The sequence below is a fragment of the Lissotriton vulgaris genome, chromosome 6 (assembly GCF_964263255.1).
Source record: "Lissotriton vulgaris chromosome 6, aLisVul1.2, whole genome shotgun sequence".
In the NCBI taxonomy this organism is placed as follows: domain Eukaryota; kingdom Metazoa; phylum Chordata; class Amphibia; order Caudata; family Salamandridae; genus Lissotriton; species Lissotriton vulgaris.
In genome coordinates, this window is record NC_141694.1 from 1,253,908,539 (window position 1) to 1,253,931,138 (window position 22,600).

The 22,600-nt window shown below is 50.2% G+C and overlaps 1 protein-coding gene across 1 annotated transcript in view; it reads left to right on the top strand.

The window, feature by feature from the left end:
- Positions 1–22,600, top strand: part of LOC147708714 (uncharacterized) — a 260,037-nt gene that overhangs the window by 30,004 nt on the left and 207,433 nt on the right. Inside the window, exon 8 of the mRNA XM_086925764.1 lies at positions 9,547–9,618. Coding sequence (XP_086781890.1) covers positions 9,547–9,618 — 72 coding nt within the window. The remainder of the gene's footprint in view (positions 1–9,546; positions 9,619–22,600) is intronic.

Sequence of the window (22,600 nt, forward strand, 5' to 3'; positions counted from 1 at the left end):
GGAGACCGGGGCCTCGAGTTTTGCGACCCCGGGCCGGACCGAGTCTGAGAGACTGGGGGTCGCAGAGGTCGGCTCCTAGGGTTGGCGTGGCACCTACTGTGCGCAGTGACCACTGACCACGTCCAGGAGGACCCTGGGGGGCTGGGACGCGGACCACACCCGACTGCCCGGTGGCCTTGCATTTTGCCCATACCGTGCGCTCTGAGGCGCGCCTCTCCGGGCCTGTTCCCGGGACTGCTTGGGGCCGGTGAGACGACGGAGGGAGCCTGCCTCGGATACTGGTGCTCTGGAGTGTCCTTGAAGCTTGCCTGGCCCTGGGGACGCCGGGGCCTCGAGTTTGGTGGGCCTCGGCCGGATGGTATTCTCCCTGGCTCCTAGACCGGGAGGTGGGCTCGGAGCGGCTGGAGAGCTAGAGATTTGCACGCCACGTCGGACTTGGATGGCTGGAGCTGGTGGTGCCTGGAGGGACGAGCCTACTGCCCGGATGGTGCGTGGAGGTCTCCCACGGATAGCCCGAGACAAACTGTGAGTGGGCCCCCCCCCCTCCTCCTCCCCTCTGGTGGACCGGCGCTGGGACGCTGTGACGGGACTTGTGACTTGTGACCCGGGAGGTGTTCGGGGCTAGTCAGTCTGAAGACCCGAGTGTCTGCCCTGCATCATCTGCTGCTTTGGGACACGAGTTGGGTGTGGGGTGGCCAGGCAGACGACGGGGCTGGACGTCCCCGGTTCTTGAGACCTTCCTCTGCGCGTCCTGGCTCGCAGATCCTGGGTGAGGTCCAGACTGAGATCCAGGAAGCCCTAACCTGGTGAAGAAACTATCCTGTTGAACGTTCCCGCTGGGGCTTGCTGCCCGGAGCTGAGCTGCGGTGTCTGTGTTCTGGGGGTGCCCACTGGGGACGGCATTTGAGCCCCGACGGAGTCTCCTTGGCCCCCGAGTGGACGATACTGTTGAATTGCTGTTGACGAGGGGCCCACCGCTGGGGCAGTGAGGCCCTTTTCCTTGCCACTAACCATGACGAGAGGTGGGGGCGGCACTGGGTCCACCAAGCAAGGGACGATTGATAAATTCACAGGGCCCAGTGGAGGCTCCGGGGCCTCCGGCGGTGGCCAGAACACAGGCCCTGATAATGCGGCCCTGATGGCCGCCATTACGCAGTCCAGAGACATGCTTGATGCCAAAATTGGGGCGGTTGGCGCCGATGTCATGCTGCTGCGTCAAGATCTCCGCAATGCTGTGGCCCGCATCACCGAAACCGAAACTCGGATTACAGGGGTGGAGGACGATGTGGTGGCTCTGAAAAAGAAAGTGGAGGACATGGCCAGGATCCAAAAGGGGCTAGCGCTCCGTGTCGAGGATGCGGAAGGGAGGGCGCGAAGGAATAATCTGCGCTTTGTGGGCTTTCCAGAGGATTGTGAAAAGGGGTCCATGGATGTATTCTTGACACGCTGGTTGGAGAGCTGGCTTCCCCCGGACGTCTTGTCACGCTGCTTTGTGGTGGAGCGCGCCCATAGGGCCTTGGCGCAGAAACCGCCGGCCGGAGAGCGACCACGTCCAGTCATCGCCAAGATCCTTAACTTTCATGACAGGGACGTTATTCTCCGAGAAGCAAGAGCAAAGGAGGACTTGTCGTTCGAGGGTCACAGGATTATGATTTTCCCGGATTATACCAGGCTGGTGCAGCAGCAGCGCCGATCCTTCCAAGATGCGAAAGCCAAGTTACGTGGATTGAAAATTCAATATTCACTGTTGTACCCTGCTCGTCTGCGGGTTGTGTTTCATTCCAAGACCCACTTTTTCGACACCCCGGAGGCGGTGTTTAGCTGGACAGATGAGACAGTCAGGATCCGACCGAATGCCCAGCCGGGCCTGAACTCCGGAGCATCGCGTGGGTCGTCGCAAGAGAGGGGCGAATCATCCAACAGGAGCAGGAGACACAGGAAGTCTAGGTCACGGCGACGCTCCCAAACCGGGGGTGGCCAGCTGGATGGTGCACAGTCAGACACTGCTCAGTCTGGGACTGGGACCTGAGAGCCGTGGAGCCCCCCTCTTGTCTCCTAAGCGACATTTCGTTTCTGGCCTTGGCTGATGGCCATTGGGGTAACACTACTGATTGATGGGCGGGTGCATGGTGTGGTGTGGTCTAGGCCATAGCTGGACACAGGAAGGGCGTAATGTCTGTTGTAGTTCTGTCCCGCTGCGCTTAAGCGGTGGGTCACATGTGCTTAATGGGGTTCGGGGTGCTGACCCATGGGCGGCCTACTCCTCTCATGTTCGAGGGGGGCCCTAAGGGGAGGTACTGTTAGTTGGGGAGTGTGAAGGGATCCATTGGCGCGGGGGGCTTTGGGCGCTCTGTTTTGGGCCTGAGGCTCTTCATGCCGCGACAGGTACTTCACTGTTCCATGAGGTATAGGGGTGGGGGAGGCGGGATAGGCGGGGGTTTGGTAGTTGGGGATGTTGTATTGGGGAACGGGGAGGGGGGGGTGCGGGGTAGTTGGGTAGAGATGCACGTGATCTTTGCTGCTGTGATTTCTGTAATGCAAGGTGCTTGGGCTGGGTCCGAGGGTTTCCAGATGCTCTCCCACCGAGACTATGGGTGATTCCCCGGTGAGGGCGCCTGTTAGTGGCTCCATGAAAATACTTAGTTGGAATGTCAGGGGGATGCTGGACAAAATTAAACGGGGAGCGGTACTGCGCTGGGGTAAGAGAGACTCGGCGGATGTCATGTTGTTGCAGGAAACGCATATGTTAGGAACGAAAGTTCTGAGTTTACAACGATTTGGCTATACCCAGGTGTTCCATGCAGGCTTTACCAGGGGGTCGAGAGGGGTAGCTGTCCTTATTCACCGACGACTGTCTTATACTCATGAACGCCATTGGCTTGATCCCCAGGGTCGGTTTGTGTTTGTCAGGGGCATGATTGGTGTGGAACCTGTGGTGTTCGGCAGTGTGTATGCTCCCCCTCCCCTGCAATGGTCTTTGGCGGAGCGCCTGTTTGAATTGTGGGCCGACGTCCCGGAATGCCTGGCTGTGATAGGGGGTGACTGGAACGACGTGGTGGATGTGGGTCTGGACAGGCAGAGAATGCAGGGGGCCGCGGTGGCACCTACCCCAACGCGTCTGAAAGCGATGATCGATGGGTTGGGCTGGGTAGATACATGGCGACATTTGCATGCCAGGTCGCGTGAATACACGTATGTGTCCGCAGTGCATGGCTCTTTCTTCCGTTTGGACTGTGTGTTTGTACCCGGGGCCTTCCTCGATAGGGTGAAGCAGGCCGTGATTCAACCTAGGGGTCTGTCGGACCACTCCCCGGTTGCAGTACGGATTGCACTGCGTAAACCGCATCAGCCGTTCCGTTGGCGGATGTCTTCGTGGCATCTCCAACGGGCAGATTATACGACACACATGCGCGGAGCGATTACCCAGTATTGGAGGGAGAATTCGACAGAGGGCATGGATAGTGTGACGGTCTGGGAAGCCATGAAGCCCACGCTGCGTGGGGTGGACATCGCCTGGTGTGCTGCCGCCCGTCGGAAGCGTCAGGAGGCCACTGTAGCAGCCACGGCACAGGTGAGAGCTTTGGAGGGGCAGTGTAAAGGAGGTGCAGGCGATGTGGCGCTCAGGCTACTCCTACAGGCACAGCAAACATATGCTTCGATCCTACTGGACGAGGCTCGCCAAGCCTGGCTGGCCACGCGGAGTAGGGTGTACCAATGGGGCGACAAATCATGCACTATGCTCCACCGGTTGTGTCAGCAAACTCTGCAGCCGATCTCTCTGCCGGGCCTGACGGACGGGGAAGGGGTTGCCATAACGGACCCTGCTGTGCTTGCGGCGAGTTTTGCCGACTACTATAAGGTACAATACGCTTCACGGGATTGTCTCCCACCGGAGGCAATTGACAAATTCATAGCTGACCTTCCCCCCCGGGTGGTATCAGATGAGGCCAGGGCAGCTCTAGACCTTCCCCTGTCGGCGGAGGAACTGGGCGACGCGCTGGGACAACTTAACACGGGTAAGGCGCCCGGACCAAGTGGCTTTCCCAGTGAATTTTACAAAAAATTTCATTTGCAGCTGGGGCCACGCTATCGGCAGGCTTTGGAGGCAGCTCGGGAGTGTGGTTGCTTGCCGGTGGACTGGCGTCAAGCTGAGATTGTGGTGTTCCAGAAACCGGGCAGGCCCCCTGACAGACACGAGTCGTATCGCCCGATATCTCTCATTAATTTCGAAGCCAAATTGTTGGCTAAGGCGTTGGCGAATCGTCTTCTCCCATACGTGGCGGATCTGGTCCACCCGGATCAGGCGGGCTTTATGCCGGGCAGAGCGACAAGGCACAACATCAGACGGGCGCAGGTAGCGGTGGGTGCGATGGGGGCGACTGAAGAGCGGGCGGCGCTCCTACTGGCGGACATTGACAGAGCGTTTGATTCTGTCAGCTGGACTTACCTCTTTGCTCTCTTACCGCGCCTCAACTTGGGTCCAGTTTTTGTCTCATATGTCAAACTGTTGTACACTGGCATCACGGCCTCGGTACGTGTCTCGGGAGCCATCTCGGAGAGATTCCCGGTTGCTAGGGGGACCCGGCAAGGGTGCCCCCTGTCCCCGTATCTCTTTGCGCTAGTCATGGAGCCGCTGGCTGCCTGGGTACGCATAGACGCGCAGCTTAGGGGCTTTGTATGGAGTGCGAGCCTCACTGATAGGATCGCACTGTATGCAGATGACGTCCTTTTCTTTCTGACGGACCTTGATCGTTCGGGCCCGCGTATTTTGGAGATATTACGCATTTTCGGTGACGTCTCGGGACTCTACCTCAACCCGCGCAAATCGACTCTCTGGATGCTGGGGGGCCGGCGCGAGGTGTCTCCTTGGGCAGCGGATCTACAGGTGGCGATTGGTGGCCTGAAATATCTAGGAGTCTTCCTGTCGGAATCTGCCGCTATTGCTTGGGAGCGTAACATACAGCCGGTATGGGACAGGGTTCAATCCGACGTCAAAACGTGGTCACGCATGCCTCTTAATATCTATGGCAGATCTGCTATTTTTAAGATGGTTGCCCTCCCTAGACTGCTCTACCAGCTGCAAAATCATCCGTACAGAGTGGACCCGCAGTGGTTCCGGCGTGTAAATTCCTTGCTAGGCCGGTTTTTATGGGCTGGGGGTGCTTCTAGGGTAGCACTGCGGACCTGCTTTTTGTCCACGTACTGTGGTGGTCTCGCGACGTCCGATATCTTGTCGTACTACCAAGCCTCTCACTTGTTAGTCTTGAATGAGTGGTTGTACGGTGGCCGTGACGATCCAGCGTATGCCCTAGAACATTTTCTGATGGGTGATGCCACGCTCCATACACTCTTGTATTCGGCAGGGCGGCGGAAGATACTGCCACATGTGACGCAAGTGGTCTTCCTGATTTGGAGGCAGGCGCTGCGTCGCATGGGCTGGTGGGGACGACTGACGGCCGAAACTCCGCTGTGGAACAACGGACGGCTCCCTGCGCTGGCCTCATTGCAGGGGTTTGGAGGCTGGGAGTCCATAGGGATCACGTCGCTTGGTCATGTACTTACCGGGACTACCCTTAAATCCTTTGAAGCGCTCTGCGCTGAGTTTGACATGCCCAAGACCCAGTTTTTTAAATATCTACAGCTTCGTCATGCTCTGGCGCCGAGTCTGGTGGAGCTGGACCAGCTTCCGGACTTTAGCCCCGTGGAAGCTAAGCTTTTCATGGGAGACCTAGGGGATAAAAAAGTCTCAAAAATCTACCAAACACTGATCATTCACTGCTCCTCTTCCCTGGTGTCGTTGAAGGCCTCTTGGGAGGTGGATGTTGGTCCGTTGGATGAGGATGACTGGCGGGAGGCGCTGGAGTCCCCCCGAGGCACGGCTATAGCAGTGAGGTTGCGATTCATACAATATAAATACTTGCATCGGGCTTATTACACCAGAGAGAGACTGTGGAGGGCGGGCCTTATTGCTTCCCCAGACTGCCTGCGCTGCGGGGCCGAGAGAGGCACGTTGGTGCATACTGTGTGGTCGTGTGTGAGCCTGGTCCGGTTCTGGGGTGGGGTGTGGGACTGCCTATCTGAGGTGCTGGAATGAGACCTACCTCGTACACCTAGGTTGGGTCTTCTTCATGTCCTAGATCAAGTGGGTGGGAACATCTATAAGCGCCATCTCCTTCTATTAGGCCTTGTTGTAGCCAAGAGGGATCTGGCGAGGGCCTGGAAGAGTGACCGCGCCCCCCCACTTTGCGCATGGAAGGCGGGCTTGGACTTCCTCATGGGGCTGGAATTGCCGGTGTTTGAGGCCAGGGGCTGCCCTCGGAAACATTACAAGATCTGGAAGCGGTGGGCGGACTATAGAGACCTGACATTGGAACCTCCCGCTGAAACAGAAGATGGTCTATCCACTGATTGAGATCTCAGGGCCTGGATAGCTCCAAGACACTTAGTCGTGTTTTCTTATGTATACTGCAGCTGATTGTGATCACGTGCATCGGGTTAGGGCGGGATAAGGGGTGGGTAGTGGGAAATGTTACAGTTGTGGGGGGGGATAATGGGGCGGGTGGGGGCTAGACAGAAGTTTGAGCTATACGTATATTCTACTGTATTTTGCCTGCTGATGTGTTCTCCTGTTCTTGGAGGACTGTACACTTGATCTGCTTGAACTTCTAATAAATACTGTTATGAAAAAAAAAAAAAATGAAAATGGTGCTCAGACCTCTTTGCATTGCCAATGCTTGTTAAACTTGTATTTGTTGTTCATAAAGCTAAAGCTGTGTGTGGGTTGTCCCCACGGTTTCTCAAGGGAAATGCTGCCTGACTATATGACTTTTCAGCCTTGGTTCCGCCTCCTCTTCTGCATTTAAGAGGCAATGTTGGGTGTCCCTGCTTTTTGATTCCGTCTCACATCACTTAGAAAAGATTTCTAGAACAACTTTCTCTCATCAAAGGTTTCTGCAACAACTTAAGACTCGGTTGTTCTACAGTGTTGATTTTCCTTTGATTCCCAACATGTAGGATTCTGTTACATGACAACCCTTAAAAAACATGACATGGTATTTAAAATGTTAACATATTTGTGTAGTGCCTATTTGCTTAGTAAAGTATATAACAAAACGTAACATAACATTACATTGGATTGACATTTAGGAGACATACACTCATGGGAGCTTACAATTTAGGGGGCTTAAAAACCACATGTTCTACCTGGCCCAGGGTGTTGATAGGTATGACTGCTGCATGCTTCATGGGGTCATATATTGCCTACGTGATGTAGCCATTATACTTCTCACACTCGCCACTCTCCAATAATGCTGTTTGGGCCAAAAAGGGGGGCAGCACAGACCACAGACTAGCTTGTTGGTGTGAAAAAGGCTGCTTTATTGGAAACAGGTGCACCTTACATACAAGTTCCCTTGGCTTGTGCCGTACAAAACAAAACCTCACTAAATAATGTCTTCCTACTTTACCCTCCACCCCCTCCCCTAAACATGTCCCCCCTTGCAACAATTATAAACACAACTTGCAATTTCCTAACCTTTCTACAACTACCTAACTAGGTAAACTTCTTATGTTCTTTCATAACTGTAACTATACATCATTATACCACAACTGACCTAGGAAAAACGCCCCAAAGAAACATAGTGCACCAATCCAGCACTTGTTCCAGCGACAACACCAATACGAAATCCCCCACCCCCGATGCAGCTGCTCCCAAGAAAACTACCTAGCTCAAAAAGTAATGAGCTATCCAACAACAAACCCCGCAAAAACCAGCCTGGAAATTCGTTCCCTAGGGAGGGAGGGCGGGACAAAGATAAACTGTCCAGTGTCCTCCCTGACCGACTGTGGTGTCACAAACACCAAAATGGTGGCTTGTGACACAAGATGACCGGTTATAAAACCCCCAAGCCCATAACTACCCCAGTCCAAGCCAACAAGCCGAAAGCAAGCCCAATGGAGCCCAACCAGCCCATTGGGCTCTGGTTGCCAAGCCCAAAACTAGCCCAGCCGAAGCCCAACGAGCCCAATGCCAGCCCAATGGAGCCTAACCAGTCCAGTGTGCTCTGGAAGCCCCCCAAAGCCCTATTCTCTGATGTGGCTCTTCATACTGGTCCTGCATTGTTACATGCTGCTTACTGCACAAGGCCATTGTTTCCCAATGCTGCCTAAGTGTTGCCACTGCCACATTTCTGTTGTGGTTTGATTTATGATGGACAACACAAAGCTCTGTTTACTGGCCCTCTTCAGATACCGTATTTTTCTTAGACATTTTTATCTGCATTTGTTTGAATTTTTACACATCTGTAAAACTGCTTGACTCTCACATGTTTATCTCCCTTGATTTGCTTTCAGCACTTTAAATTGGCTGCTTGGAGCAAGCTCTTTTTTATTAGGGAAGGGTTGAAACTGCGGCTGTTTGTAGTACCTATTATTACCAATTCTTCAAAATATACATAGGGTAGATGTTGGCTTCACCCAATAGAGTACTTCTCTTACACCTCAGAGTATAGTTGTTAGTGTATTATTCTGCTTCCTATGCAGTGTTGAGTGTTTTACATCTCAAACATGCACTATATCATGCAGTGGCAGCCGGCATGGATCGGGGGAAGAAGGAAGGGGAATGTAAAAAAATGTCAATAAAAACCAGTAACCTTATCGCCGCATCCCACGTCTCTGCTCCGTATCTGTCTGTTGGAACAGGAACCAGGAAGCACACCCAGGCTTCCCTGACCAATGACAATGCATCATTGCAGCATTGTGATTGGTAAGCACCCAGGCTCCCCTGACCAATCATAATGCTGCAATGCAGAGTTGCGATTGGTCTGAGTGCCGTGGTTCGGCACTCAGACAGGGACTGGTGGCCTGGGAATGTTCTCCGTCCAGGCTGTAATGCAGCCTGGACGTAAAACATGGAAAGTGCGCATGACAGTTTCGACCAGCCCCAGAATGCCAGCCAAAGCATCATGCACCCTTCAGTGTGCCCACCACTCCTCCTGTGCCATGCTCTGACAGCAGAGCAGGCCCGACCACCCGCTCGCAAAGCAGCTGGAACAAATAAAATGATAATAACATTCAGTTATTATAATTTTATTTTTCCTTTAGTCACACTGCTTTTAAAAGCAGTGGGGTGGCGCTCCTCCACCTTGGCACAGCAGCCCCAACTGAACTCATGATACATTGAATTCTTTATCACATAAATCCATTGTATATCAAAGCAGGCTTTTAAAAAATATTTTAGTCAGGATTCAAAATGCAAGCCAAACCTAAAGGCTATATCATTGTTCGTTTAGCTTCCTTAACAAAACTATGTTCAGATGGGCTGGAAAAATAAACATTGCTATTAAATGTATCATTCCTAATGACTGTGATGAATATCCATAGTCTGTGATGAACTTACTTCTCAGGTAGAGCATCCACGGGACTCTAGAACAAGTATTAGCGATACATTTTCTGTCTTCCGGAAGGGAGTGTGGTATATGGTGGTCCCTCGATTGGATCCGCCAGTGTTGAATGATTGACTGATGCCCTCTTTTGGTATCCTCACAGAAGCCGCTGGGATCTGCACAGGATAAAATCCAAAATAGATGTCTTGTACCTTATGGTGGCCAACCTGAAAGGGTAAGTGGAAAGGGGGTGTGAGTGAATGGGGGATGCGAGTAATTAACAAACTGTCACGATTGTCCTCTGCTAGTAGACCCACTATACGCTCAATGTCATCCTTAGTCCCTGGGTTAAGCTTCATAACAAAAGACCCTAGTTTCCAAAGTTATCATTTGCATGCGTCCTCAACATGGCTTTGATGCCTTTTTATTATCAAATCAAATTCAAATTTAAAAAACATTCTTTTTCCCAGATCATCCTCCTATCTACTAGCACATTCCCTGCAGATGTCACATTGATCCTTCCCGAACCATATAGGCGTGCTTCATACTTAGGCCATGCCTCCCACTGCTCCTTGTTAGCCAACTACTACCTTTTCCTGTTTTTTCTCGTCATTTTTGGATGTAAGGTACAGTTATCCCTCTCCAAATCCTCTCTCATCTACCACACCTTATTCCTCACATCTTCACCGAAATGGATGTAGAATAGAACAGATTAATCAAACAGCAGCTATTGGTGATGGTGACTCTGAGGTCCATTTTACCATCAAGAGAGGATATTTGTTCCATAAATCTACAGAATGTATATTAGGAAAACCAGGCTCCTAAGCACTCAAGAGGATTTCTCAGATCTAGATTGGTCACAGAGAATTAATTGAAAGTTCTCTCTTTTGGCCTGTGATTGACACGTACAGTCCTCTTGATAGAGACAGTGCATGTACTTGTGAAAGGATACCTTATCTACAATGTCAAAATGGCTGTCTATTTTGAGAAAGATCAAGCAAAACGTTCTAGTGCACCCTAATGTGCCTGGGTTGTCATTGACTTGTGATCTCTAATAATACCACCACCATTTGAAGCACTGTTAAAGATGTTCTTTTGGAAAACATTACAATTGCATATGAATCAAAAGTTTAAAAGATAATGAAGCATAGTGCCTTAGATATAATAACCCTCCTATGATTCTACTACAGAGAGGACGCTCTTTTCCTTTCAGTAGGTGTGCCGTGCGCAAACAGAAAAAGTAATAGAATAGGTGTGAACAGGGCTTTAAGTGGGATGAAAAAGCTGGGGGGTCTCTCACAGAGGCGTGATTGCCGTAATTAAGGGCATGGCTTAAAAAACTTAAGATAAAAATCTGTGCTCAGCATAGTGTGCTGCCCCACTGGTATTTTGCTGCTCCTGTCCATTCATCAAGATATATAACACAACAAGTAGCATTACACCTACAACAAGCCAGGACTATTGACATTGTCAATGGTTGTATATTGCATAAGATAAATTACCAACAACTATGACTTTGTTGTATATGATATTGAAAATGCTACTGATCTTGTGGGTGAGGTTGTGGCGTAAGTCTAGAGCTGCCGACTTTAGAGCTGAGAAAGTGGGTTCGAGCCTGATGTTGGCACAATATCCTCTGATTCAACAAATGAATAGGTCCTTGTGTAATGTAACTGGTACTCAGGTAAAGCGCTCCACGTTTGTGCTGTATACAACTGAAAACTTAGTTTCCTTAAAGTTACATCAAAATCAGTGATGGCTAGTACTATTGCAGAGTTAAGTTATTATTTTTCAGCGCCCCATACCGCAGAGAGTCATTCGCTAAAAATAGTCCCTTCTCAGCAACTCAGTATTAGTAGTCCTGCATGGTACCTCCCCCTTGATGATTCTTCACACCTGTTGCCTGTCGCGGTGAATACCGGAACTCCAACTCCCAGTATGCAATATGCGATGCATCCTGGTTGGTGGTGTGGAGGTTGTGAGTTGTGTTGACACAGTGCCTGGACTTTGCTGAAGGGTGGCGCGGGAACCTCCGAGTACTTCCAAACTCTGCATGGCTCTCCCTCGGACCACCGCTGCCATTCAAAATCAGGTGAGCAAATCTAGCAGGGACAGACATAATGCGGCACAGCGTCCTGATGGAGGTATGAATACCTCACGCCACCGGAGCCTCCGGAGATGAAATGGCGGACATCGGACTTCTCAATACCCTGAGTTCGTAGATCCGCTGCGAGCAGCGAACGGTCACCGGCTTGAGTCCGAGTCACTTTATGAGGCAGGGCCATCTGGACTGCGTCGCTGGTTGGCGCAGAAAATATGCAGTAACTTCCCTCCACAAGTAGAGGAAACAGAGGCCAGAGGGGGATTCCAGGAATAAACCACGTTTATTAGGAAGCAATTTGCAGTACTGGCGAATGCATTTCGACCCTAAGTCTTCTTCAGCGCCCCATACCGCAGAGAGTCATTTGCTAAAAATAGTCCCTTCTCAACAACTCAGTATTAGTAGTCCTGCATGGTAACTCCCCCTTGCTGATTCTTCATACCTGTTGTATATGAATACAGCAAAATGTCCCTTTCAGGGGGAGCAACAGTTAGCTGGTGCCGGCGGCGGGCTTGGGAGCAGAACCTGCAAAAAATCATTTTAGCAAGCCTTTAGAACAAAGGACGCCGCACTCTTTCTGGATATTTCAAAGAAGTCAATTTTATTGACCCAGCTTCTTCAAGACCCTCCTACGCGTTTCGGACTTGAACAGTCACTGTTCACGGTAGTTTAACAAGTCCTACATTTGTTTCTTGATATTTATACTATGTCGCCACTATTACCATTATGAAGCATTGTGGGCATCGTAGTTTATGAAAGGTTAACTTTTATCAAGGTCTTCACCAGTAGTTTGGACATTTTTCTAATCAAAAATTTATTAAATCATAAATCATAAAATTGACTTCTTTGAAATAGCCAGAAAGAGTGTGGCGTCCCTTGTTCTAAAGAGTTTCTAAAACGATATATATATATATATATATATATATATATATATATATAGGTCAGTGAGCAAGGGCACAGCCGGTGCCTGAAACGCGTTTGACGAGGCTTGCATCCTTTCATCATGAAATGGAATAAAACACGATAATATTCCAAGACTGGCTCTGGCGTTTTGATTTTGATTTTGTGGTCCACATACCTGTCTGAGCTGCACGCGCATTTGGAGGCAAGTTGGAGTGCATATATATATATATATATATATATTCACTGAAAAAACCATAGGTTTCACACCAGTTATGGTTAGGGATTAGCATTTAAAAAACCTATTAAATTCACTGAAAAAACCATAGGTTTCACACCAGTTATGGTTAGCTGGAAATTTTACTGACATAAAACCATTGAAATTCCACGTTATAGTAGTTGGACTCACTATAACTTGCGCGCCTGCAATGCACTGCTGATGACGTCACATATTACATCACTCATGACATGGTCAGTGACATCACTCATGACATCACTGATGACACCATCCTTGTGACAGAGTGACAGACCTCCTTTCACTGTAAAGTAACCCTTGAAACACATATTCAAAAATAGTAACTAACATTTTCAAAAAAGTGGAGATACCCATACCAGTTACAACAACCAATTCAGTAATACCACCATCTAATACACATCCACTCATTCACCAACAGTTCTATATAGTCACTCATACATATATTCACTCATCATATGTAGTGAAACACCTATACATCCTGTTACACACCAACAGTCATCCAAAAGTTACTCACACACATATTCACACATGCAAATAAACTATTGAACATCCATTTATTTGCATATACAGCTATACACACACTACCACTTTACTTCTAAGGAAACGTACACATACTTACTCTCTTAAACAATCACTTATAGAAACACATACTTATTTAAACAGGAACTCTTACAATCTCTCACTTCCACATATACTCTCTTATATATATCAATACTCACATATACTAGATTAAAACATATGTCGTTACTGATAAAGACAATAGTGAGACAGTCGTTTACTCACTAACACACACATATACACACTCATCCATCCATACAGTCCTGTACATATGCTGTGTTCAAAACACATACAAAGAGTGAGTCAGTCACCAACCCATGCAGCCACTTATACACAAAGTGAAACACTGATACCGACATACATACATTTCAATATTTAAAAGTTACTCGCTAATATATGTATTCACTAGGATACACTTAATAAGCCAGTTAACCAATCAATTTTTTTTAAACATCCATTTAGACACTTACTTAAACATTTATTCTTACATCGACCTTTTTCATATACATATAGAAAACATATTTATTTTTCAGAAAGACACACATTCACTGGATGGTGTCATCAGTGATGTCATGAGTGATGTCACTGACCATGTCATGAGTGATGTAATATGTGACGTCATCAGCAGTGCATTGCAGGCGCGCAAGTTATAGTGAGTCCAACTAACTATAACGTGGAATTTCAATGCTTTTATGTCAGTAAAATTTCCAGCTAACTATAACTGGTGTGAAACTTATGGTTTTTTCAGTGAATTTAATAGGTTTTTTAAATGCTAATCCCTAACTATAACTGGTGTGAAACCTATGGTTTTTTCAGTGAATTTCATAGGTTTTTTAAATGCTAATCCCTAACTATAACTGGTGTGAAACCTATGGTTTTTTCAGTGAATATATATATATATATAACTGGTGTCAAACCTATGGTTTTTCAGTGAATTTCAAAGGTTTTTTCATAGCAAATTTCTATAGCTATATTGTATATGTATGGTAAACAATGTTTTTATGTATATTGTTTTATTTTTTTATTTTTTTTGCCTCGGAGAGCTCCCGGTGCACGCCCCGGTGAGCGCCCCGGAAAGTGTAGTATTTTGAAGCGCCCCGGGGAAGCGTCCCGTTAGCGCCAATATCGCGAACGAAAACATGATTGTGACGTATCGCGTAGCCGCGTTCGCGTGATACGCACGGCGTAAGAGCACCCGGAAGCACTCGAGCGACGTAACATAAGCATCTGACGCGCTTACGCGACGCGCCCCGTGGGGCGCCCCGGGGCGTACCCGGGGGCACGTAGCGTAAGCGCGTCGGGTCATGTGACCTGAAAATAAACTTTTCATTGGTTTATAACAGTTTTGGTTTCATAATGATGAAGCCCCTGGTCTAGTGACCTGAAAATAACACTTTTCATTGGTTCAGGACAGTTTTTTTTCCAAATGATGAAAGCCCCCACCTTTTTTCCTTATTCTGACTTTTGACTGAGGAAGACCTGTTTGTACCTCTCTGTACCTTTTGAACTATTATAAAAGGGCTTCAGTAGCAGCAGCAGCAGGAGCATCTCAGCCACCACCACCAAGAGGCCCACCACAACACTACAGTGGTGGAAATGAAGAAGAGGAGGAGGAGGAAGAAGAAGAGGAGGGGAGGAGGACGAGGTGGCTGCAAGAAACTAATACCCCATACCAACCCAAGCCACATATTGTATGGGAGTTTTTTTCCATCCCTGAAGGAAAAAAGAAAGTCAATGCAGCAAAGGTGACTTGCCTTATCTGTGGCATGGAACTCTCAAGGGGTAACCCAAATAAAAAATATTCATTTGGGAACAATACCATGATAAGGCACATGCAGCGCAAGCATCCTATCAACTATTCTGCTGCAGAAATGAGAGAACTGGCCAGCAACCTTCCCCAATCTACACCCAGCACCTCCAAACAAAATCAACCCACTCCATCGGGACCAGAAACAAGGGAGACAATCCCTTGCATTCAACCACGGTTTGGAGAATTTAGGGTCACCTGTATTTTTTGTGGAAAGACCATCTCATATGGTGAACAAAGCATAAAGCTGATCCTCCTTTCTGGTGACAACCACAAATGTTTTTTTTTTGCTCCTGTTGAGCCATTTTGAATTCCCTGTTTTTTGTTTCTCCCCATAAAAAATACCAAAAAAAATACAAAATAGTTCATAAAAGCCAAAAAAATTACAAAATGTTCAAAAAACATAAAAAAAATATAAAACAACAAAAAGAAGAAAAAAAGTTATTTTTAGAACTACCTCCAATTTCTAAAAAAAGGCTAATTTTTTTTAAAACTCTATCATTCTTTTTTCCCCATGGTACGCTCCCCGGTGCGCGTACTGGGCACTCCCCCCGCGCAAATCAAAAAAAACAATTTTTTTTTTGCCCCGCGGGACCCTTTTATAGCCCCCACATCAAACCTAGGGGGTCAAGGGGGATCTACTCTTCCCCCTTATGGTCATTTCCCCCTTTGTTTTTCCCACCTCTTGTGTCTCGATTCTACCGAGACACAAGTTGGCGGCCGCTCCGGACTGTTTCGAATGTTTACAGACACCCGAGAGCCAATCAGCTTTCCGTGCGCACCTCACGTGGCGCGCCCGGAGCGCTCCCCGGTGCGCTTACCCGGGCGCTGCCATAGATATGTATATTTTTTTAACCTAATTTACTCAAAAACCATTCAACCATTCGGGCTAAAAGTGAGTTCGACCGCCCTATGGAAATTAACATGGGGAAAACTCGTTTTGGGACCCCCCTTTTATCTCGGCACCCGCTTGACGAATCCCCCCCAAACTTTCAGGGAAGGACCGGAGTGGAGCGGGCCACGAACTTTGAGAAATTTGCGAAGATTCGTCCACCGGCGCCAAAGTTATTCCCAATAGAATGTTGCGGAGTTCCTATGGAAAGTAGATCCTAACTATAACTACTATATATATATATATATATATATATATACACAGGAGCTAGAGCCACTGGAGACCAGTCTTAGAAAGGCCACGTTGCCTTTCCCTCTTTAGCTCCTCAGGGTCTATTTCAGCATTTATAGAGGGGTCATTAGCAGAGAAAGAGAAAAGGAAAAGAGATGAAGGTTATGGAAAGAGCACAGATGGAAAGACTTTGGAGAGAAATTAGAGTGGGTGGGTACAGAGAACACAAAAAAATGGAGATAAAGGAAAGAGAGACGAGGAGGGGAACCGGGCTAGTCTGAAAATATTTGCCTGTGCAGCTTTTAATTTCCAATCCAATCATGCGCCAGGTGCCAGTAAGCTGTGATATGTGAGGGATTGTGGCACAGATCAAGAGAGCAAAATGTTCAATGGAGTAAATGGCTTCTATATTGGCCATACATTGTCTCTAACTCTATTGTCTCTCATCGCAGGGCCACGGTTCTTTGAACTATAGTTGTCTGGCATGAAGAGTGTGAAAAGTATAAGACAAGTAAAACAAGAGCAATATTAGGCATGACTGAAATGGAGAATTGTTATTATTGCATTCAAATAAGATAGTGCTCTAAACAGACTAGAAACCTATGGGATTAAAATCTGGACATTGTTCTTTGGTTAGTCATCCATCATATGCCTTAGGTGAGCAGACCCCTCCAAGATATTCAGGCATGGATTGGCAAATTTTGTGGCACAATCATGGAAATTGTTTGGCACAAATGGGCACATTTTGCAGCATTTTTGCAGCACCTTATTTTGTTATTCTGCACATAATAATACCCCCCTTGGCCCGTCGTTTGCCCATGGGTGGTGGGCCCTAGATTGCAACCGGTAAGTACTGAATTCTGCTCCATTTTTAGATGTGATAATAAGGAATCTATCAAAAGTAGAGAGGGGGCCGTGGCCAAGATGGCGGAGTGAAAGGACGCTTCTTCTCGCAGCTCCCCGACCCGACTAGTCCCGAGCCCTGAAATATAGCCTTTTCTCCCCCCTCCGGAGCTTAACCGCAGGGGAGAAGCGGAGGAACCTGCAGAGACGACGCTGGTCGAGTCCTAGCCTTCGTTTAGTCTCAGGATAGCCCGTCGGACAGTGTTGGAGGTCCGGCCCGGGAAGCGCGAAGAGGAGGAGGCCGACCCCAGAGCACGTCGGCCGGACGCACGCCGCGCCCATTGCCGCTTGGAGTGAGCAGCCGGAGGAGATACTGCGGCGCCTCGACCGGGAGGTCTTGGGTGCCTGGGGGGACCACCGAATTGGCCCCATGGGAGCAGCAGGGTGAGGCGCGTGAGTCCAAGCCTACGCGTCTAACCGCCCACCGGGAGAGCATCGAAGCAGCAAGGGTGTGGGACCGGGGCCTCGCGCGGAGCCTTCCCTCCAGTGGCGAGACTCCACAGCTCAGTGAACGCCGAGGCCCACAGCAAAACCGGAGTCCTTGGTGGCCCCACAGCTTGTATGGTCGGACCCGGAGCGATTCTCGGCCGACGCACGACGAACCTGGCCGGAGGTGGAAGATAGCAGACTCGCCCTGAGAGGCCTCCGTTGGCAGCTGTGGCTGGAGAGTCCTGCACATTCCCCGAGGGATCCACAACGTCTCTCCCTTCGGGAGCGATCGGAGGCAGAAAGAGGAGACAATCGCAGGTGATACCATCCGGGCCTAGTGGAGGCCGCGACAGACGGAAACCGGCGAGGCCTATAGGAGGAGTGCGCATCTCGTCATAGCGACCACGTCTGGAACCTAGCGTAACGGACCCAGAGGTGCTATCCCCAGACGGTGCTTGGTGCAGTTGCCGGTGACGATCGCCAGTCCCTTGTCTGCCCTAGGATACCAACGGCGGACAGAGACACATCGAGTAGAAGGGGACGGGAGACCTGGCCCGCACTCAATCCAAGATGGCGTCGGGCAGAGGCGCCAAGCGGGGAGAACGCACTCTCCCTGACATGCTCAGCAGATCCCAGCAAAGAGAAGATAGGGGGCCGCTATCAGCAAGCCCGGCCGGAGGATCGCAGAGTTCGAATGGAGGGGAACCACCGGTCACCAGATCGTTCCTTGAGTCGCTGTTCGGCACCCTCAGAGATGATTTTCAGACACTGAAACAGGAAGTGGCGGGCGAGGTTCGGGAGGTGCGCAGAGAGGTGGAAGAGATCGGGGAGCGAGTGGCCACGGTGGAGGGCACGAATCACTGTATTGATGAGGAGTTAGTCCTATTGCAACAGGAGGTGTTGCGCCTCAGAGAACAGCACTTAGATCTGCAAATGCACAATGAGGACCTTGAGAACGGCTCTCGGCGAAACAATATTCGAGTCCGGGGGGTTCCGTCCTTGGATGAAGGCACAGATATAGCTGGCTACCTGGGAGACTTGTTCCGAGCTATCCTGGGTGAACCGCCTGAATTCCCGGTCAGGATTGATAGAGCGCACCGAGTGGGCCCGCCACGACGAGCATCAGCACCCACCCCAGACATTTTGGCCTTCCTTCCGGACTTCCCACTAAAGGAACGCATCATGACTGAGGCCCGGAAACAATCTTTGTTCACTTTCGGTGGCCATTCTGTGGGACTGTATCAGGACTTGTCCGCCATTACTTTGCAAAAACGGAAATCATTCAAGATCGCCAAGGACTTTCTGAGAGAGCACGAAACACCCTATGCCTGGGCCCACCCCTTCCGCCTCATCTTTAGATGGAATGGCACGATGCATCAACTTAGATCGCTTCAGGAAACCTGTGAGGTTCTGGGGATCACGGCGGAGGAGGAAGACACGAACACGCCGACCCGAAGGCGCGGCCCCAGAGACGGATGGCAGAGGGTGTCACGGAGACGAGGGTCGGCCAACCCCAGAAGGCCGGACTCGCCCACCATTAGAGCCAACATGGCGGATGCAGTCTCTGAGGCGGCCAGAAGCAACGCCTCCAACGGTGATGTGGCTCTTACAGCATAATGACGCTCCGGGGGGAGAACACCACAGCCTTACTGGAGTAGCAGGTTCGGGTCTTGGAGGGTGGAAGGGTGGGGGGGAAGAGGGAAAGGGGGTAAGTGGCCGGACGTCCACATTGGTAACTCACCACAGGCTTGCCCGAGGGCATGACTGGGACTAACATTTGTTTGGACTTCAGGGGTTTGTTGGGGGGTGTGGGAGGAGGGCACTTGGTTGTTTGCATGAAGGGTTTGTTGGGGTGTGGAGGGTGTTTGGGGAAAGGGGAGGGGGAGGATGGGCAGCTTGGGGGACGTTTGGGGGGGGTTGGGGGGGAGTCACGGGGCCCGTCCAGTGCAACTATGCCACTCATCACAGCCTTGCTGTGCTTCTATACATTGTCTACACCGCACCCACCTCTCTTAGACCGTGACACACTGCTTCTACCTTGGTTTTACCCACACAGATGACGGCTTTCACAGTAGTTACCCTCAATGTGAAGGGATTAAATAATCCTGTCAAGAGAAGGGCAGTACTTTCCTTATTGGAGAATACCCACGCAGACTCATCTCCTAGCCAAAGACTGCCAAAGGATGCGCTCCCATAAGTTTCCCACGCAACTCTTCTCCTGCAATACCACTAAGACCGCTGGGGTTGCAATTTTGGTATCCAAAACGTTTAAGGGAGAGATCCTCCATAAGTTTGCTGAGCAGAAGGGTAAACTCCTGGCTTATAGGGTCAAGTACGGGGGACTGATTTTCACTATTGGATCAATGTATAGCCCCAATGAACACCAAGAATGATTCCTACACTCGGTTGTGGTGGATATCACCGCCACACCAGATAGACACGTAATCATAGGGGGGTCTGAATATGGTCTTCGACTCTTCCCTGGATAGGTCGGTGCAACGGCGCCCGCAGACTGGGGAGATCTCGCAGACGGGCAAACGCCAACTAGGGGACTCGGATCTCCATGACCTTTGGCGTTGCTTACACCCCACCACCCGGGATTATTCCTATTATTCACACGCCCATAAGACCTACGCACGTCTCGACCATATCTTGGTCTCAAAACCGGTCCGCGACTTAGCCATAGCGTCAACGATAGGGGTTCTCTCTCTATCGGACCACGCCCCGGTTACGGGAACGTTTCAATTGCCATCGATGTCACCGAAGCGTGGGGTGTGGCGCCTCAGGGATACCTTGCGGCACAAACAGACGGTGGTAAAGCATATTCAAGACTCAATTCGGGAATACCAGGAGCACAATGATAACGGTGACACTACCCTGGCAACGCAATGGGCGGCGCGGAAAGTGGTGCTCCGAGGGGGAATTTATTGCCATCTCCTCCGCTGAGAATAGGGAGCGTCAAAAGAAGCGTGAGGAACTCACTGGCAAGGTACGAGAATTGGAGCAGGTTCACCAGAGGACGGGGGCTCCCAGAATCTGGAAGCAGCTTAAGGCTGCGAGGAAGCTTTTGGCAGCCTTAGATATGGACAGGGCGGAATATGCTGCATTGCGCTTGAAGCATGCATATTATACAGATGGGGACAAGTGCGGGAAACTCCTGGCACACAAACTTAGGGAAGCACATCAGAAGCACTTAGTGAAGGAGCTATCAACACCCACTGGGGGGTCAGTAACGGAAGACGACCAAATAGCTGAAGGCTTCCGCCGATTTTATGCTGACCTCTACAAGGGCGAACCCCCGTCATCACAAGCAGAGGAGAGCTACCTGGCCTCGGTTGACCTTCCCTCCCTCACTCCGGAGCAAGCAGAATAGCTCGAAAGGGACATTCGGGTGGAGGAAGTAATTACGGCCATCTCCAGGCTTAAACATGGGAAGGCCCCGGGCCCTGGCGGTTATACTTCCCTTTTCTATAAAACTTTCTGCCCTACGTTGGCCCCGATCCTCACGCGCCTATTTAATTCCTTCTCCGTTCCTGGAACTATCCCTCCGGATTTGCTTAGGGCAACGGTCTCGGTTATTCCTAAACCGGGGAAGGATCGGACGCAATGTGGCTCCTACAGGCCAATCTCTCTCTTGAATATTGACCTTAAGTTGTATTCGGGGATCCTGGCGGCCCGTCTGGCGCTTCACCTTCCGGGACTAGTGGAATCGGATCCAGCCGGGTTCGTTCCGGGGAGGCAAACGGTGGATAACACCAAGAGGGTGGTCCATGTACTGGAGAAAGCCTCCAGGATACCCGGGGAAAGGATGTTGCTAGCAGTTGATGCGGAGAAAGCCTTTGACAGGGTGCACTGGCCATATCTAGAGAAAGTTCTAGCGAAAGTAGGTATTGGCGAGAAATTTCGCACTCTGGTGTTTAACTTCTACAAGTTTCCATCAGCAGTGGTACGGGTTAATGGCTGCAGCTCCCAACAGTTCGCGATAGAAAGGGGTACTAGACAGGGGTGTCCGTTATCCCCGCTTCTATTCGCACTCTATATGGAACCCCTGGCCCAGAGGATACGTCAGAATCCCAAAGCGCTGGGAATTAAGATGGGGGAGTACACCCACACTATCAGTCTGTACGCAGATGATATTATTCTGACATTAGCGGATCCGGGGAGGGCGCTCCCTGCATGCATCGATGAGATGGAAGCCTTTGCTGCCATAGCGGGCTTCAAGATGAATATGGTGAAATCGGCGGCCCTTGACGTCTCGCTCACCATGGCCACCAGGACTGACTTGCAGAGGCGGTTTCCCATGCACTGGTCGAAAGACCTGGTGCCCTACCTGGGCATTCTTCTGGCACCCACGCTACCCGCTATGGTGACTGCTAACTACACTGCCCTAGGTTCTAAAATTAAGGAGGAACTGGGCCGCTGGAGCAGGGGCACATTGTCCTGGCTAGGCAGAATTGCCACGGTGAAAATGACCATCTTACCGCAGGCGCTCTACCTGTTTCGTGCCCTGCCGCTGCAGCCCCCGAAAGGATGGCTGCTGCAGACTCAGGCGGACATTGCACGATTCATATGGCAGGGCCGTAAACCTAGACTCAAGAGGGCCTTGGCTACCCTGGCACCTGAAGCGGGGGGACTAGGAATACCGGACCTCCGTAAATATTTTCAGGCGGCACAGCTAAGGTATCTGGTAGAGTGGAGCAAATGGGAGACCGACAAACACTGGCTTTTTCAAGACCAGGCAGTGGCGGGCCGGACCCTGCAGGAAGTGCCCTTTTTGCGGCGGACACATCGCCCTCCCAATTTATATGCATCTTACATCACACGGGTTCCCATGAGGGTGTGGGATGCCACGAACTTGACTCATACACTTACCACCTTCCCCTCTCCGTTCACGCCATTGATCGATAACCCAGAGTTTCACCCTGGCACAGAACCGGGGGCTTTTGCACGCTGGCGGGCTGCGGGATGCAGAGCACTTTTTCATCTATATGGCCCGGATGGCATTATTCCGTTCCCAGAGTTCAGGAAAGAATATCAGTTGCCGGAGGTGGAAAGGTTGCGCTATATGCAGGTGCGCCATTGGGCGCTGCAGCCACAGACACAGGAGTCGGCAGATCGGAAGCTCCTTCCATATGAGAAA